Source organism: Bubalus kerabau, chromosome 7 (assembly GCF_029407905.1).
Source record: "Bubalus kerabau isolate K-KA32 ecotype Philippines breed swamp buffalo chromosome 7, PCC_UOA_SB_1v2, whole genome shotgun sequence".
NCBI classification, from domain to species: Eukaryota; Metazoa; Chordata; class Mammalia; order Artiodactyla; family Bovidae; genus Bubalus; species Bubalus kerabau.
Window position 1 is genome coordinate 105821666 of NC_073630.1, and position 16763 is coordinate 105838428.

At 37.3% G+C, this 16763-nt stretch overlaps 1 protein-coding gene across 9 annotated transcripts in view; it reads left to right on the forward strand.

Moving 5' to 3' along the window:
* Nucleotides 1–16763, forward strand: part of PTPN13 (protein tyrosine phosphatase non-receptor type 13) — a 225857-nt gene that overhangs the window by 107085 nt on the left and 102009 nt on the right. For 8 of the 9 annotated variants that reach the window (XM_055589037.1, XM_055589036.1, XM_055589030.1 and 5 more), the window contains exons 7-8: nucleotides 160–726; nucleotides 16062–16157. In XM_055589037.1, coding sequence (XP_055445012.1) covers nucleotides 160–726; nucleotides 16062–16157 — 663 coding nt within the window. The remainder of the gene's footprint in view (nucleotides 1–159; nucleotides 727–16061; nucleotides 16158–16763) is intronic. The other variant, XM_055589033.1, reaches the window with a different exon arrangement.

A 16763-nucleotide genomic window follows, 5' to 3' on the forward strand; every position in this document is an offset into this window, starting at 1 on the left:
TTTTTCCAGTTCCCTTATCATCATCACCATCCCATTTCATCTCTGATTCTCCATTTGGAGAACTGGAAAATGCCACCACTTTCATTGTCAATAGTAAGGTGACATTCCAGTTATTTTCTAAAAAGTCTGTGCATACATGATAGATTCTTATCATTCCAGGAAGAAGCTCTACTTCTGATGTTCTAGACACATACAAGTCTCCATTCTGTCATCAGGCCTTTCTTAACAAAGGGCTTAGTAAATCCATGGGATTTCTATCTATCAAAGACACACGAGATGAGGAAGATTATTTCAAGGACCTTTCATCAGATAATAACTCTGGACAAGAAGATTCGGAAAATTCCCGCCCCCCTTACCCGTTCAAATCTAGTGGCCCAGAAAAAAAAGCTGTCCCTGGTCTTGACGTGCTTCCCAAGAAGAAGATCTGGGCTTCGTCCATGGACTTGCTTTGCACAGGTGACAGAGACTTCTCTTCTGGGGAGACTGACAGATACCAACGTCGTCTCCCTGAGGCGGTTACAGTGCGGACTTCAACCACTCCTAGAAAAAAGGAGGCAAGATACTCAGATGGAAGCCTAGCCTTGGATATCTTCGGGCCTCAGAAAATGGATCCAGCATTTCACACACGAGACTTGCCCACCTCCTCGGCCATATCAAGTGCTTTGGACCGAATCCGAGAAAGACAAAAGAAACTTCAGGTTCTGAGAGAAGCCATGAATGTAGAAGGTTAGTAATTTTGTGTGTGTTTGAGAGAGAATTGAATCAAATTGTTTACAGTTGTGTTTTGAAATAAAGAAGGGTTATGAAACCATTCCATAAGTCTTATTTCCACTGCCAAACCTTTGTACCCAAGTCAGGCTCTTTCTTCTTTGTCAGCTTCTATTCTTCCTCTCACAAAAACCCTAACTAAAGTACACTGTTTCCAAAAGTCATCTCTGCTAAACATACCCAGTCCAGCCACCTTATAGTCTCTCCATGTTTTAGGAAGGCAGAGGCCATGTTTTCAACTGCTTTTTAATTCTCCACAGCATTGTCTTTCACGCACCATCTTGTGGGAGGCTTCCATAAAGGACTAGTTCATGGAAATGAGATACAGTTAATCAAAATCAGTTATCCAAGGGAGACAACATAGCCTGGTGATAGTGCAGTAGTCTGGAATGATGCTTAGATCCATGTTTTTATTTATTTTTGTTTAGATCTCTGTTTTTTGAAATCATAGTGTTTAGGTTTATCAGTTTAGAGTCAGGCAGCCTAGGCTTGAATTATTTACTCCCTTCAGTAGTTATGTGATCCTTACTTTAGCAATGGGGCTTAATCATGTCAGGTCTTAGGTTAGCCTGTGTGTGTGTGTGTGTGTGTGTGTGTGCTTAATCACTCAGTTGTGTCCGACTCTTTGCAGCCACATGGACTATTAGCCCACCAGGTTCCTCTGTCCATAGCATTCTCCAGACAAGAATACTGGAGTGGGTTGTCATTCCCTTCTCCAGGGGATCTTCCCAACCTAGGGACTGAACCCAGGTCTCCTACATTTTAGGCATTCTTTACTGTCTGAGCCACCAGGGAAGCCCATGTATAAAATGGGCTTAATAAAAATAAATTAATTCAGTAATGAATGTAAAATGATTACATTAATAAATTAATAAATAATTATTAATTAATAAATTATTATGAAACTACTATGGGGCATAAAATGACTATAAATTACCAATTCTTATTATTCATAGGGGAATGCTCTTTCAAAAATACCTGATTGGTACACAAAGCACAGTATATTGAATAGAATAAAATTGTGTTCTAGTCATATGATAGAGGCTATTTTTAGTACAGATAGATGGAACAGAAAGCAAAATAAATGTTTTCAATCTCATCCTCTACATTTTTGAAGATTAAAGTTTTATATATGCCCCTTGATCACTAGACCCCTGGGGCATAACTGATTAAGAGGCTGTAAGGTGCTTCTAGTTCAGTGAGAATAGTAACGTAATGAAGGGTCATATTTATTCAGTATTTTTAAAGTCAATGTCCTAGTTGAATGTTTTTAATTCATAGGTTGCCCTTAAAATACTCTGCTAACGGTTTGTTCTGTTACTTAAGTTTCAAGCATAGTTCTAGAACTGAAAACACATTCCACATTGTGCTTTAATTCTCACAAATGAAGTCTTGCATTTTTTTCAACATAGGAATTGCATATTAGTGAGGAAATTGGAATTATGAAGGAAATTATTGAACACTTAATATAGATTTATATATAATTGCACTTTTATAAGCATTAGTCAGCATTATGAGATAGTTGAGTATAACCTGGATCTAAAAACTTTCAAAGTCACGGACTTGCCTGGTCATCCAGTGGCTAAGACTCTTGAGATGCCAATGCAGGGGCCCAGATTCGATACCTGGTCAGGGAACTAGATCCTGCATGCATCAACTAAGACTCAGTGAAGTTAAATAAATATTTAAAAGTTTTCAAAGACAGAAAATGAAAAATTAGAAATTTATTTAATGCATAATTTCACTGTTTAAGTCTTAGAGTTGTGACAGCAAAAAGTAGTCACTTTGTAGCTTAAAATAAAGTCTCTCTTTTCAGAATTTGTATTTTATGACCATTTAGTGTTACACCGCAGCTAACATATGAATATAATTTAGCTTCACATTCGTATGAGCATTCCTTCATGGAGCTGCTGCTAAGTCGCTTCAGTCATGTCCGACTCTGTGCGACCCCATAGACGGCAGCCCATCAGGCTCCCCTGTCCCTGGGATTCTCCAGGCAAGAACACTGGAGTGGGTTGCCATTTCCTTCTCCAATGCATCAAAGTGAAAAGTGAAAGTGAAGTCGCTCAGTCGTGTCCGACTCCTAGTGACCCCATGGACTGCAGCCTACCAGGCTCCTCCATCCATGGGATTTTCCAGGCAAGAGTACTGGAGTGGGGTGCCATTGCCTTCTCCTCCCTCATGGAGACATTTATATAAATAAATTCTGCCCATTGTTGTGGGGGGTGGGTAACAGTCCTTCAGTGATTCAAACAGATAGGACCATGGTCGTCTCAGAATATAAGGAGTGAATATACACACCAATTTAGATGGCTTTCTAACATTTAAGAGGTTCAGTGGTATCTTTTCTTAACATGTGAATATTAAAATTGTTGTTATTGTTCAGTAGCTAAGTCATGTCCCATTCTTTGTGACCCCATGGACTGCAGCACACCAGGCTCCCCTGTCCTTCACTATCTCGTGGAGTTTGCTCAAATTCATGTCCATTGAATTGGTGATGCTAGCTAACCATTTGCCACCCACTTCTGCAAGTAGTAGTTTGGATATGTGAAGTCTGAGAAAAGTGTTTTTACATTTGAACCTTGGTTGAGAGTTAAATAGTAAAAAAATAAAAACTTTGGTGAAAATATTTTTAAAAATCATATTACAGTAAATAGTCGGTTTAGCATGTTTTGCTTGAATATATAATTTATAGGAATTTCCTATAAGTAAAACTCTGTCATGGTTTGCATGTGCATGCATGAATGTGTAAGTGTAAAGAAACTCAAATAGATCAACTTGTTTTCAGATATGCATATATACATATATATCTGTAAAGATAATATTATTGAGTTGGCCATAAGGTTACAACCCAAATGAAATTTTTGGCCAACCCAATATAATCTGTAGAGACCCTTATTTGTTCAAAATACTAAAGGTAAAATACTTGTTACCTCCCCAAAAAATTTTCTGAATTGAAAAATTTTAGGTTTGTTATAAGAGATACAAGAAAAGGAAAAGTTTTCCTTTTAAAAGTAAGATAAAATATGCTTTCAATTATTTGATGTAGGACAATTTTTATCCTGAAATCTGTCTTTGGCATTAAAAGAGTGTTCAGAAGCATTTGCTCCCACAAAATATCTACCAATTTTTTCCCAAGAGTATATTTCCTAACCAAATTAAACAAAATAGAACACCTTGAAAAATGTTGGTTTATTATGGAAATACTTGTACCACCTTAAATAAGCTCCTTTATTATATAGTAGTAATAAATTATGTTTGTTTTTGACTAAAAGCATTGTTTGAAAGGAATGTTTGAGGTTTGGAATTCAAAAGCAATAACTCTTACTAGTTATTTAGTTGAGTAACTTGCTGGTTTTATGCTGTGCTGTCTTTTTGTAAAGGTAAAATAATTTATGTTGGCTGTGCAAAGTACAGATTGTTAATATGAAGAGTTTAGCTAGTATACTAAGAAGAAAAAAGAATGGAAAATAACAAACCACTTATTTAATTCTTATGAAAAATAGGCTTCATAGATCCCTTTTGTGTGTGACAAATCAAGCAGAACAGTGGATATTATTCATGTACCCATTTTCTTGTACACTTTTCTTTTGAAACATTCCTATTTTAAAGCATTTAAAAGTTATAATACTCTACAGTTTTTGTGATCTTTACAATTGAAAGTTGTCACTGAGGATCAGTAATTTTAGAATTAGAAGAGGTTTTAGAGCGCATGTGCTTGGGCATGTGAAGATTTAATAGCATACCCAGAATCACATAACTGGTTAATGATAAAGTTTCCATCATTATGGGAGATTGTAAATTTCCATCACAGATTTGACATTCCAGTCTAAGGATTTCCCACTACATGTTACCTCCTAATTTTTAAAAAAGATGTATTACAGTGTCCAGTGGGATAATATACAATCAGAAGAAAAGAAATTGCTAAATTTCAGTTCATTCTTTGGGGCACATGAACATTCATGAACTGATGGAAAAGACTGTTGTCTCCTTCAACCTCAAATGGATAGCTGTTTCCTTTAGCCCAGGCCCCATCCTCTTGAAAGGAACCTGTACCTAAATCACTTCCACAGCATCTCCTCAGCTGACAAAACCAACCAGCAAACTAGCACAAGGGAAACCAGACTTGAAAATCATGGAGTAGTGCTGGAAGGAACTTGGGTACCATTTTAAACATCTCATTTTCAGGCATCATCAGACCCCTTTGGTCTCTTCCTAATAACATTATATACTTTTTAATATAATAAAAGTATTTTATTATGAAATAAAGGCTCATTTGGGTCTTCCTTCAATAAACCATACTGGATGAAGGGTTGAGATGGAGCTCCATTTAACCCTGTAGCAGACAGAGGGATTTTATTTTCCTTTTTGGGGTAGTGTTTTGAGGGGGCTCTGTTATTGCAGAATCTGTAAAATGGTTATCCAGTACCTAATGACATAAGAGAGTAAGCTATCAAAAAGCAATGGTGGTTATTAAGTGCTCTGATTTCTTTGGGAACAAAATAAAGTTAAGAACAAGGAAGATTCCAAGGAAGAAATTGTAGTTGAAATTTAAAAATTATAAATAAAAGATTATCACTAAGATTATTAATCATTTCCTACATTCGTAAAGCCTTTTCATAATGTTGATGGGGTTCTCAAGGCAAAAATATTGAAGTGTTTGCCATTCTCTTCTCCAGTGGACCATGTTTTGTCAGAACTCTCCACCATGACCCGTCTGCCTTGGGTGGCCCTGCAGGAGATAGTGAAGGACAGGGAAGCCTGGCATACTGCATTACATGGGGTCACAAAGAGTTGGACGCAACTTAGCAACTGAACAACAACACTCATAAAGCAGTAGAAGAGAGGCAGGAAAGAACATAACAGCTTTCTCGCATAGAAACTAGTTTTAAAATTTGATGTCATTCCCTTTTTTTTTTTTTTTTTTTGCTTTATTCTTTTCATTTCACTCTTTCCGCCTTAGCATAGGACTGTCCTATTCTACTCTTTTCCTTCTTCATTTCCAGGCTTTTCTTTTCCACCTCTCTCTGCTCCATCTCAAGAGCTGAGAAATCGTCTGCTTTCTAATGAGAGTTTCTGTCTCTGTGTTGTTTGTGGGGTAATTACCACACACTCCCTGTCCATCGCTCTGTGGGTTGGCAGCACATTGCTGATTATGAGAGATTGACTTGGAACTGGTACTGTGAGTATAGTATGAACAGACTCCACACCCTGGGTGGGGACCGTGAATAGCATTTGCTTACAACAGTCAAAACTCCCCTGCATTCTGTGTAATACTAGAAGGGCGAGTGTAAACAACAGATATAATTAAATTCTATAAAAGTGACTATGGTTAAATAGGACTTATTTAAGGAGTTTAAAGTCAACCCATTGTACGTCATGTCTAAATTAAGTGTTGTCTCCTTTCTTTCAATGCTGTGTCTTCTGGTCTGGCCTAGTTTTGCTCTTCTATGACTTCTCTGTGAATGCAGCTTAAACTCTCTTGTGCAACTAGAGTGTGTAAACACTCAAGTATGTGAGCCTGTTCTCATTATTGAGGCATCGTAATACTTCCTTTCCATTCATGTTCATTCCATTGAACTTGAAAGTGCATGTATTTTTATAGTTACATTTCAGAAAAGCAAGAGGGTGGATTCATAAATGTTATAGTTCATCATATTGGATGCTACTCGTGACACTTTACAGGCTTCCCTGGTGGCTCCGATGGCACAGAATCCACCTGCAATGCAGGAGACCTGGGTTTGATCCCTGGCTTGGGAAGATCTAGAGGAAGGCATGGCAATCCACTCCAGTATTCTCGGCCTGGAGAATCCCCATGGACAGAGGAGCCTGGAGGACTGCAGTCCATGGGGTCACAGAGTCGGACACAACTGAGTGATTAAGTACAGTGACATTTTATGGAGAGAGAGAAATGACTGCAATTTCAATTTTTAAAATTTTTGTCGTTCTTTTCTAAGATCCTGAACTAGTAAAAATGAGCTATTCTGTTTTTTATTTCCTTCACTATATTTCCCTCTGGGTAGCACCCCTCCCCTCCAAAAAAATAAAGATTGTTATTTGGATTATTCCCTGAACTTAAATAATTTAAATAATCAGTTTCCATAGAAGTAAATATGAATAAACAGGGATTTTATATGATGTCACACGTATTTAAGTATAATTACACTGAGATACAAATACGTTTAGTATCTCTGAAGAACACACTAGTATACATGGATTCAGCGACTTAGCCAGAAAGAATCAAGCGCCCACTGTGTTTCCACAAAAAAAAAATTTTTATTTTATTTATTTATTTATGGCTTCACCCCACAGCATGTGGGATATTAGTTCCCCAACCAAGGATCAGAGTTGCCATTCCTTCACTGGAAGCACAGTCTTAAACACTGGACCGCAGGGAAGTCCCGAGATTTGTGTTTTAGACCAGCACTGTCCAGTAGAACTTCTTCAGTGGAGGAGAAGTACTGCATCTGCAAATTCCAGCTAAGCAGGCTGGACTTAAAGTTACAAGTCACAGGTGACTGTTGGGCATGTGCTTTCTACTGCACCTGTAGAGCTGAATATTTTATTTAAATTGCATAGCAACACAGGGCAGCTTCAAACCATTCTCATGTAGAACTAGTCCAGTAAAAAATACCAGTATTCAATGGAGGGAAAATTGGCTTGAGAAGCATTTGAGAAGAGATACACAGTAAGTTATTCTTTAGCTTAAAAACAACAGAGAATAGACATTTGCTTTTTTGATTTATCCAAGTGGAAAAATGAAACTGCATCTTTAAACACTAAGGAAAGTTAAAAATGAAGCCAAAGCAAATGTTCCAGTGTCTATATCCATAGTAATATTATACTGATTTTGGAGTCCACAGAAATCCATGGCTACTTTATCAGAAATTAGAGACCTAATTTAACTCATACATAGTTAACATAGACCCAGTTTGGCTTTGATATAGAAACCTTCTGAAAAGCATGGACTGATATGTATTAAGAGAGATTTAAAATAGAGCTTACTGGTAATGAGTATCTACACAAGTTTTAAGACCCAACAGTTTGGGGGTTTTTTTGCCACACCATGTGTCATGCGAGGTCTTAGTTCCCCAACCAGGAATCTGTGGGCTCAGAATCTTAACCACTGGACCACTAGGAAAGTCCCAAATGCAGGGTTTTTATTTTTGTTTTTGTTTTTTCTTTGTTGTTGTTATTTTTGGTCACATAGCATGTGGTAAATCTTAGTACCCTGACCAAGAATTAAACCTGCACTCCTTGCATTGGAAGCATGAAGTCTTAACCACTACACCACCAAGAAAGTCCTCCAACAGTTATAACCCCCAAAATATTTCATTTCATCCCAGTCTTTCAGTTCCTTCTATTGTCCATGGACTGTAGAACTAGCTTTCTAAATTGATCTCTTAGCTATAATTTGTCCTCCATTTCCCTGCCGTGCAGATTTGAATACATTTCTTCTCTGCCTGCAGCCACTTAATAACTTTTCATCTGTTGAGCAGGATAAAATTCAAGCTCCTTAGATTATGGCATTTAAGGCTTTCCATTATCTCCATTATCATTTCTCTCCAGTCTTGCCCTTTTGCATTTCCATCTCACAAGTCGCTCCAGCAATATATGTGTTCTCTCTCCCTCCTTCCCCCTCTTCCTCCCCTAATACGTGCCATTTTATATTATCATGATTTTATTCATGCAGCTTTCTGCCTTAAGACTTTAAACTTTCTCTCATCTTCACACTTCAGGATGATGGCCTGTATTTTTCACTAAAATTATTTGTTTTGAGGAGCTTGTTTCTCCTCTTGTAGACACTGGAATTTTGCCCTGGTCTACTTCATGGCTATATCCTTAGTGTCCACCACTCTGCCTGACATGTAATAGACACTCAATTAATCTAAGCTGAATATTGCAACATGGCTCTTAACCCTAAATATTTAGTGTATTCAGTGGTGCTATTTCGGATACAGAATACAGTAATATTCTCTGAATTATACTATATAGTGAGGAGAAATCTCACCTTCGTCTCCTGTTTTGTCCAGCTCTAAGAAAATATCACATACTTGTCAGTCACAGCCTGACCAATCAACAGCAAATGCAATCACTTTTCTTTAGAGCTCTGTACTGTTTGAAAGCTTTAGAGGGGACAGTTGAAGTCATGACAACAAAGGATGCTAGAGGATGCTGGAAGAGTGGTATAGCTGGCCTAGATTTGTGGCTACGATGTTATACAAAACCCTTGTAGAAGAACTGTTCACTCTTGTAGCAATCCTACTCTGCACAGATGTTCCATCTATAAAGTCATTTATATTTCACAGAATATTCCTCTCTTACCTTCCTTGTTTATATATATATATATTTTCATACTTATATGAGCTCCATTCCTCCTTGTTAAAAATTTTATTGATCATGTCTGGCTCTCAAAGAATTTTAGGATATGTTATCTTCTTGTATCATGCAGTGTGATGTAATATAGAATACACTGGACTCTATTGATCATAAAGAAGGTACAATCTCTAATCTCCAGAAGTTAACCCTCTAAAAAGAAAGCATAGAGAAAAACACTTGGTACGTGAATACACAGTGTTCCTACTTTTGTTTGTCTGTTTATTTGAATATTGAAATATTTTATTTGTTAGGAACCATAGCTATAAAAATGCAGGGGTTTAATTTTCTTGTTTTCCCCAACAATTCTAGCCACAAAACCAGCCATCTTAGTGCATTTCTGTTTGAAACTTTTTTCTGTAATTTGGGTCATGTATTAAAGGAGATAAAGAAATGCCAGGTTAAAAGTGTTTATTTAATTCCTGATGTTGCAATTGCCCGAGTCTCAGTTTCTTCATGCTACTTGTCTGAGCTTGAATATGTGTCACTTGTAAATGGTGCTTTTCGATTACACTTTGTGCTGGCTTAGGTTCATTTTAACATGAAGATTGTAGATTTTAGTGTTTCATCTAAAACAGCTTTATGTAACCGCTGTATATCATGCAAGTCTTCATAACCTCGTGCCACAACTTTGTATGTTTAAAGTGTTAAGTGTGTTAAGTGTTGGTGGAAATTTGTGGCTCTTAATTGTCAAGGATTTATGATAGAATGCTAACCTATGGAAAAACTGCCTTTTAATGTTGCTATGTACAAGTGGAGTCAGTGCTCTATTAGAGTTGGCATTTAGAGAATCCAGATTAAAGGATAGTAAAATATTTGTCAGATTTTTATGCATTGTCATCTGGCATAAAGATGGTATACTCTTAATTATGGTAAATTAATACTAGAAATTAAAAGATATTGTCAGAGAATGTATTTTTACAGAATCTCTATAATTAGACTTTATCCAGATTTTTTATTATTAAAATATAATTGCTTTACAATATTGAGTTAGTTTCTGCTGGACAATGAAGTAAATCAGCCATATGTATACATATGTCCCCTCCCTCTTGGATGTTCCTCCCACCTGCATCCCACCCCTCTAGCTAATCACAGAGCACCCAGTTGACCGTCCTGTGCTTTATAGCAAGCTCCCACTAGCTATCTATTGTACACGTAGTATCATATATATATGTCAGTCCTAACCTCCCAATTCATCCCACCCTCCCTTTCCTACCCCCACATCCATGTCTGTTCTCCTCATTAATTCTTTAAGCCATTCTTCTGCAGTCCCTATTTTTCTCATCCTCTTACCACTATTCAACAGATTGCTTTCAGGAGACACTGTATTCCTCTGTCTTTATGTCTCTACATTACACACACACATACATGCACACACTGAATTTGGTGCTGCTTTTTTTGGTGACTTGTATCCAGGCTAATTTTATTCTCCCATTGTTTTCCTTTGCCCGCATTATTATTTCTTCATTAAGATTCTTAATTCCAACCTCAAATTCCATGTCTAAAAACTGTCCTTGTAGGAAGTCAGAGATGGAAATCATGTAGTGAAATGAGGAATAATCATGATCCTAAAGGAATTCTAGTATACGGATTTCTACAGTGTAGATTTCATTTAAATATTTACTAGCTGAGAAGTTTGCAGGCCAAAAATTAGATCTGAATCTAATTTTACCCTACAAGTCAAATAAATTCAGTTCTCCAATTATAATGGTGACAGCTTAAAATTTTGCTTACAGTTTTAGCACTGCCGTGAAAGTAACTACATGTATATTTTATAAAATGGGTATTTGAATATTCTTAACAGGTTCATTGCACATGACTTAAGAACTTTGGCATTCAGAAAACTTTGTAATGGTCTATAAATACTTAGGAGCATCTCGTTTTTTAAAAAAAAAGTCTAAAACTTTCTAATTAAAATAACAGTTATTAGATTTTGTTGATGCTGGGAGATGAGTACATATGAGGACTTACTGTGTACTCTTGTCTTCATGTCTGTTGAGTTTTCATAATAAAAAGTTGTGTTGGTTTTTTTTTTTTTTTAATCACTTGGTAATATCACATTCCTAGGATCTGGACCAAACCTAAATGCTAATATTATACATTTAAGTGTAGACAGAAAACATATCTGTGTTGTTTGGTTCCTCTGAAAAGAAGTTATTAATAATGTTAGGATCTTGTGGAAAATTAGAGATTACCCTTCTTTTGTTGACTAGATCAGAGGAATAAAGCCTGTATCTATCTAGTTAGTATCTTTTCATGTTAGTCGCTCAGTTGTGTCCGACTCTTTGCTACCCCATCTACTATAGCCTGCCAGGTAGGTTCCTCTGTCCATGGAATTCTCCAGGCAAGATTACTGGAGTGGGTAGCTATTCCCCGCTCCAGAGGATCTTCCTGACCTGGGATTGAAGCCATACTCTGCCGCACTGCAGGCAGAGTCTTTACCATCTGAGCCACCAGGGAGGCCCAGAGTTAGTATCTGCTTGGTGCCTTTTGTGTAGGTCATCAGAAAGTCAAGAAGTGTTTCTTTCCAGATGATCTGGAAAATATGCCACTCCATATGCACCAATGCAGATGATCTTGGTAAAGGAAATGTAATTTATTAATAATTCATGAAACTGTTAAATTTACTATTCAGAAATGGAAGCTTGTAAGGCTAACCTTTCTCATAAGCACAACTGAGTAGTAAATTTTGACTGAAAACTGAAATCTGATTATAGCCTTCTTATAAGCATGACTGAGTAATAAATGTTGCCTGGGAACTGTAATATCGTTAGATCTGCCGTGCCATTGCATGAAAGGAACATGGCTAACAACATTCTTTTTTAAAGGTACATTCCAGAATACAAGAAGCTCACAAAAGATCCCTACCACTTAATTAACATAGATATACCACTCCTGTTTTGTTTTTTTTTTAATCTGAGTTTAATGTTTTTTTGTAATTTACTTTTTAATTGGAGGAAATTTGCTTTTCAATGTTGTTGATTTCTGCCATACAACAATGCAAATCAGTCATAATTATATATGTATGCCCTCTGTTGAGCCTCTTTCCTTTCCCACCATCCCACCCCTCTAGGTCATCACACCCCTCCTGATTTAGAAGAAGGATAAAAAGGTCTTCCTACCCTCAATTTTCCTGCCATGCTAGTCATCCAGTTCATGTTTCTGGAGTGCTTGTGCCCAGTTACTCTGAAATGGTAAACCATTGTAAGCCAATGTCCTTCCTCCCCCAGGTGTGGTACTGAGAACATTTAAAGACCAACAGTTCATCTAGGGAAGATGCTTTATTGTTATATTTTTAAGAGGGTTTGTCAAAGTTACATTAATTTGTCTTACAGAGGAATCCAAGGGTTGAAAAAAGTTTACTAGTGTTGTCAATAAAGGAAACAAGGAGGAAAAAGGAAATAAAATATAGGCAAGCTGAAAACAAGGAATGCGGACCTGTGAAATAATGTAAGAACAATTATAAAGCACCACCAAAGAACAAAAATTGAAATTAAAATTTACTCTCTTACAGCCACTTTGCAGAAATAGTTATGAAACAGTAAATTCATGAAATTGTTGTTGCATGGCCTAGATTCACGTGACTGAGGTTCTCTACTCTGTCTACCGAATAGGTTTATTGCAACTTTCAACTTTTCTTTGTGAGGTAAAACTGTATTGCCTCCATCCATGTGGGTCTTCTCTTTGGCCTTGTTGGTTTTACCGTCCTATAGGTTACAATGCCAGGTTTGGCATTTGGTCAAGTTACCTTGGGAAAATCCCTCAAAACTTTTCCATGGAAGTTCTGTACAACAAAAGAAAAAGTTCTTTGTTGCTCCTTGAAAATAGCGTTCTTCTTACATAATCATTTAACTATGTTCATTAAATTCAAGTAGTATTAGATAAAGCTATTATTTGACATCTTCTATAATCCTTTCAAATCATGTTCCTCTTATACCAGAGGAATTTGTTTTGTTTTGTTTTTTATTTTACCATGTCACTTCCTGTGGTAGCATGGAATCCTTTTTTTTTTTTAAGTGCTGGTCAATATTTGTCTTTTCAATTCCAGAGCTCTTTTAATTATAGTTTTATTTGACACTTACATTCACTGTATACAAAGCTGGACAAAGTAGGAGTCACGTATATTATACCTGCTTCACCAGGTAAACATTGTTATAAGAACAATACACAATATCCTGTCCATCAAATCCATGGCCATTTATCCTCCTACTCCTCCCGGCATGACGTCTACCCTTTGCCTCAGCATGACCTCCCATTTTTTCCAGCCCATCATTTCCATCCTGATTCTACAAGCCTAGTTTCTGTGGTGCCATTTAATTATTTCATTCATTCATCTCTTTTTATTTTTATTTTTAATAAGCTCTCTTAAAATACCTTCTAGCACAAGGGAATAATTCATTTTGTGAAATACCTGCCCTCAAGTTAACAAAGAAGTAAAAAAGAAGCCCTCACATACGTTGATCATCTGTTACCTTGGATCCCACACCACTCCTCGGGTATTTCCCATGGTCTGCTTTCTCTAGTGCCTAGAAAAAGCCACACAACCATTCTGATTGGCTTCAGTAAAATTCATGCATTCTAACCTCATCTAAACTCATTGCTACATAAAAGCTTTCACGTGTATTTGCTGATTCTTATCACAGCAGAATTTCTTTAGTCTTCTTGGGAAGTGGTTTACTTTTCTTGCCAGGAATGAGGCATATTTCTAGTACAGGTTTCTTAGGATTCCCTCTGTTTTTTCACTCCTTTCTTTGTTTCCTTTCTCGTAAGAAGGAAGGGTTCTTCCTTCCTCCTACATTAGCCATCTTATGTATGTTGGGTCTTCTCCCATCTCCTGTTTTTCCTTCACATTTTTCCATCTGTATTCCCCACCGTCATTTGCAATCTCCTCCAATCTACAGTCTTATTATCCACTGCTTAAAAACATTCTCAAACATTTCTCTCTGCCAAAAAGACCCTAATAACTCATTTAGTCTCATTTAGTTTGTTTTTGTTTAAATCTTTCTCCTTTCTCAAATCTTCGAACTTCTTTAAAGAACAGTGTTACTCATTTTCTCAGTTTCCTGTCTTCCAGCCTGATTTGGCCCCTCACCTGTCTGTGCAATGGAAATACTCCTCTTTAAAGATCATCAGTGACCTTTGTGTATCACTTATATTCCTCTGTTCATTCATTTATTCATATCCACTCAGAAAATATTTATTTTGTGTTTGCTGTGCATCAGACACTTGCTTGATAATAAAGGTACATCTGAAAAAGATACAGTCCTTTTTGCCTAAGTTTGTGATTTAGGTAGAGGAAAACAAACAGGTGGGGAAATAACTATAAGGCAGTGAAGAGTTACAGTTATGTAAGCATAAGGCAATATGAAAGTATCAGAAACTGTGTATAACTCAGTCTTTAGGTGGTCATGAAAGCTTTTGTGAACAGGAAAGTCTTCTTTAAGTCTTCTTTAAGTCTTCTCTCAAAGGACAAAGAAAAAGGATTCAAAAGAAAAGAGGAGGAACAGCATTCTAGCAGGAAGAGTATCTGAGGAAGGAATTTCAAAGTTTATATGCTTTTGGTTATTTGTAAATTCAGTAGCAAGAGTGGAAAATCTGGAGAACTGGGTGGTGATGATGCCCTGAAACAAGGGTTCTACCTAGATTGAGTTTTTCAAGTTCTCTGTCCATATTTGTGTGCCCGTGTGTTTTAGGGCTGTGGGAGGAGAGAAGTCTATGCTTTTCATGATTCTAACAAGTTAGAATCTATATATTCACAGCATGTAGAGCTACTGCTGTAAATGTAGTCGTGGATCAACTTATGAAAGGCTTTGAATACTAAGGAGACATTAAACTATATCTTAAAAACTCTAGTTTGAAGAAGTTTAAGAAATACAGCAATGTGCTCAGATTTTCGTTCGTGGAAAGTTCATTCTCTGTAATGTGCGTTATAATATGAGACAAGCAAGACTGCAGAAAGGGGAATCTAGGACAGTTAAAAGTAGTCCAGGCATGAGACTTATCATGGAATTATCATCTATGCTAGTGATCACAGAAGTGTGAAGATGAGGGGCTGAGGCAGAGACATTGAGAAGGTAGAATTTAGATTTCAGTGGAGTGCTTCCCCCCTTGTACAGAGCATACACCGCACAACCCTGCACAGACCCCCACCCACTCCCAGTGCTTACTCATCTCATTCTGGTGGAACCAAATGTCCCATCTTGAGTATTTTGTATTTCTACATTAAAAAAAAAAACAAACTTGTATTGGTGTATAGCCAATTAACAATGGTGATTAACAATATTGTGATAGTTTCAGGCAGACAGCAAAGGGACTCAGCCATACATTTATATGTATCCATTCTCCCCCAGTCTCTCTTCCCATCCAGGCTACCACATACCATTGAGCAGAGTTCCTTGTGCTACACGGTACATCCTTGTTGGTTATCCATTCTAAATATAGCAGTGTTGTACTTCTGCATTTTAAATTATTTGAGCTTGGGGCTGGGTCTCTGGATTTTTCCATCCCTAATAGCACCTGAAACAGAATGATGCTTATATAGCATCTGCTCTGTTCTAAGAGCTTTGCATGTGAGTTCAGTTAATGCTACAGTAACCTTAGGAGATGTGCATTTCCCTTATACCCTCTTTTCAATTGAAGAAGAGTCACAGGAAAGTTAAATACCGTCCCCAAGTCATGCACTTGGTGAGTAGTAGACCTGGGATTCAAACCCAGGCAATATGGTTTCAGAGTCCAGGCCCCCAACCAGGATGCCAAACCACCTCAAAATTGTGGTCACATTTTTAAATGACCATCCAGTGATTAGTAAATTTAAAGCAATAGATGTTCTGGTCTCACAAGAATAAATGTAGTGCTTTATATGATTGTGGAACAGCTAATGAGATTGCTTTCTAATGTTTTTGTTTTAATCCTTTCAGAACCAGTTCAAAGATACAAAACTTACCACAGTGATCTCTTTAGTACGTCCAGTGAAAGTCCATCTATTATTTCCTCTGAATCGGATTTCAGGCAAGGTAAGAAGCATCTGAACAAGCAAAACATTCGTAAGAAACCATGATCGTGCTGTTTGATTCCACATGATTGTGCTGTTTGGCACCCTACTCCAGTACTCTTGCCTGGGAAATCCCAGGGATGGTGGGCGGAGCCTGGTAGGCTGCAGTCCATGGGGTCTCAAAGAGTCGGACACGACTGAGCGACTTCATTTTCACTTTACACTTTCATGCACTGGAGAAGGAAATGGCAACCCACTCTAGTACTCTTGCCTGGAGAATTCGAGGGACGGGAATAGCTGCCTTCTATGGGGACACGACTGAAGCAACTTAGTAGCAGTATACCAGATACCTAGAATAGTCAAATTAATACTGTCAGAAAGTTCTTTCATAGATGCCAGGGCGGGGAATGGGGAGTTAGTGCTTGATGGGGACAGAGTTTCAGTTTAGGAAGGTGAAAAATTTGGGCGATGTATGATGGTGAGTGTTGCAAAACAATGTGAATGTACTTAGTGCCACTCAGCTGTACAGTTAAATATGGTTAAGAATAGTACGTTTTATATTATGTGACTTTTACCACAATTAAAAAAAAAATTTACAAAAGAAGCTATGATTTTTGTTCTTTCAGTA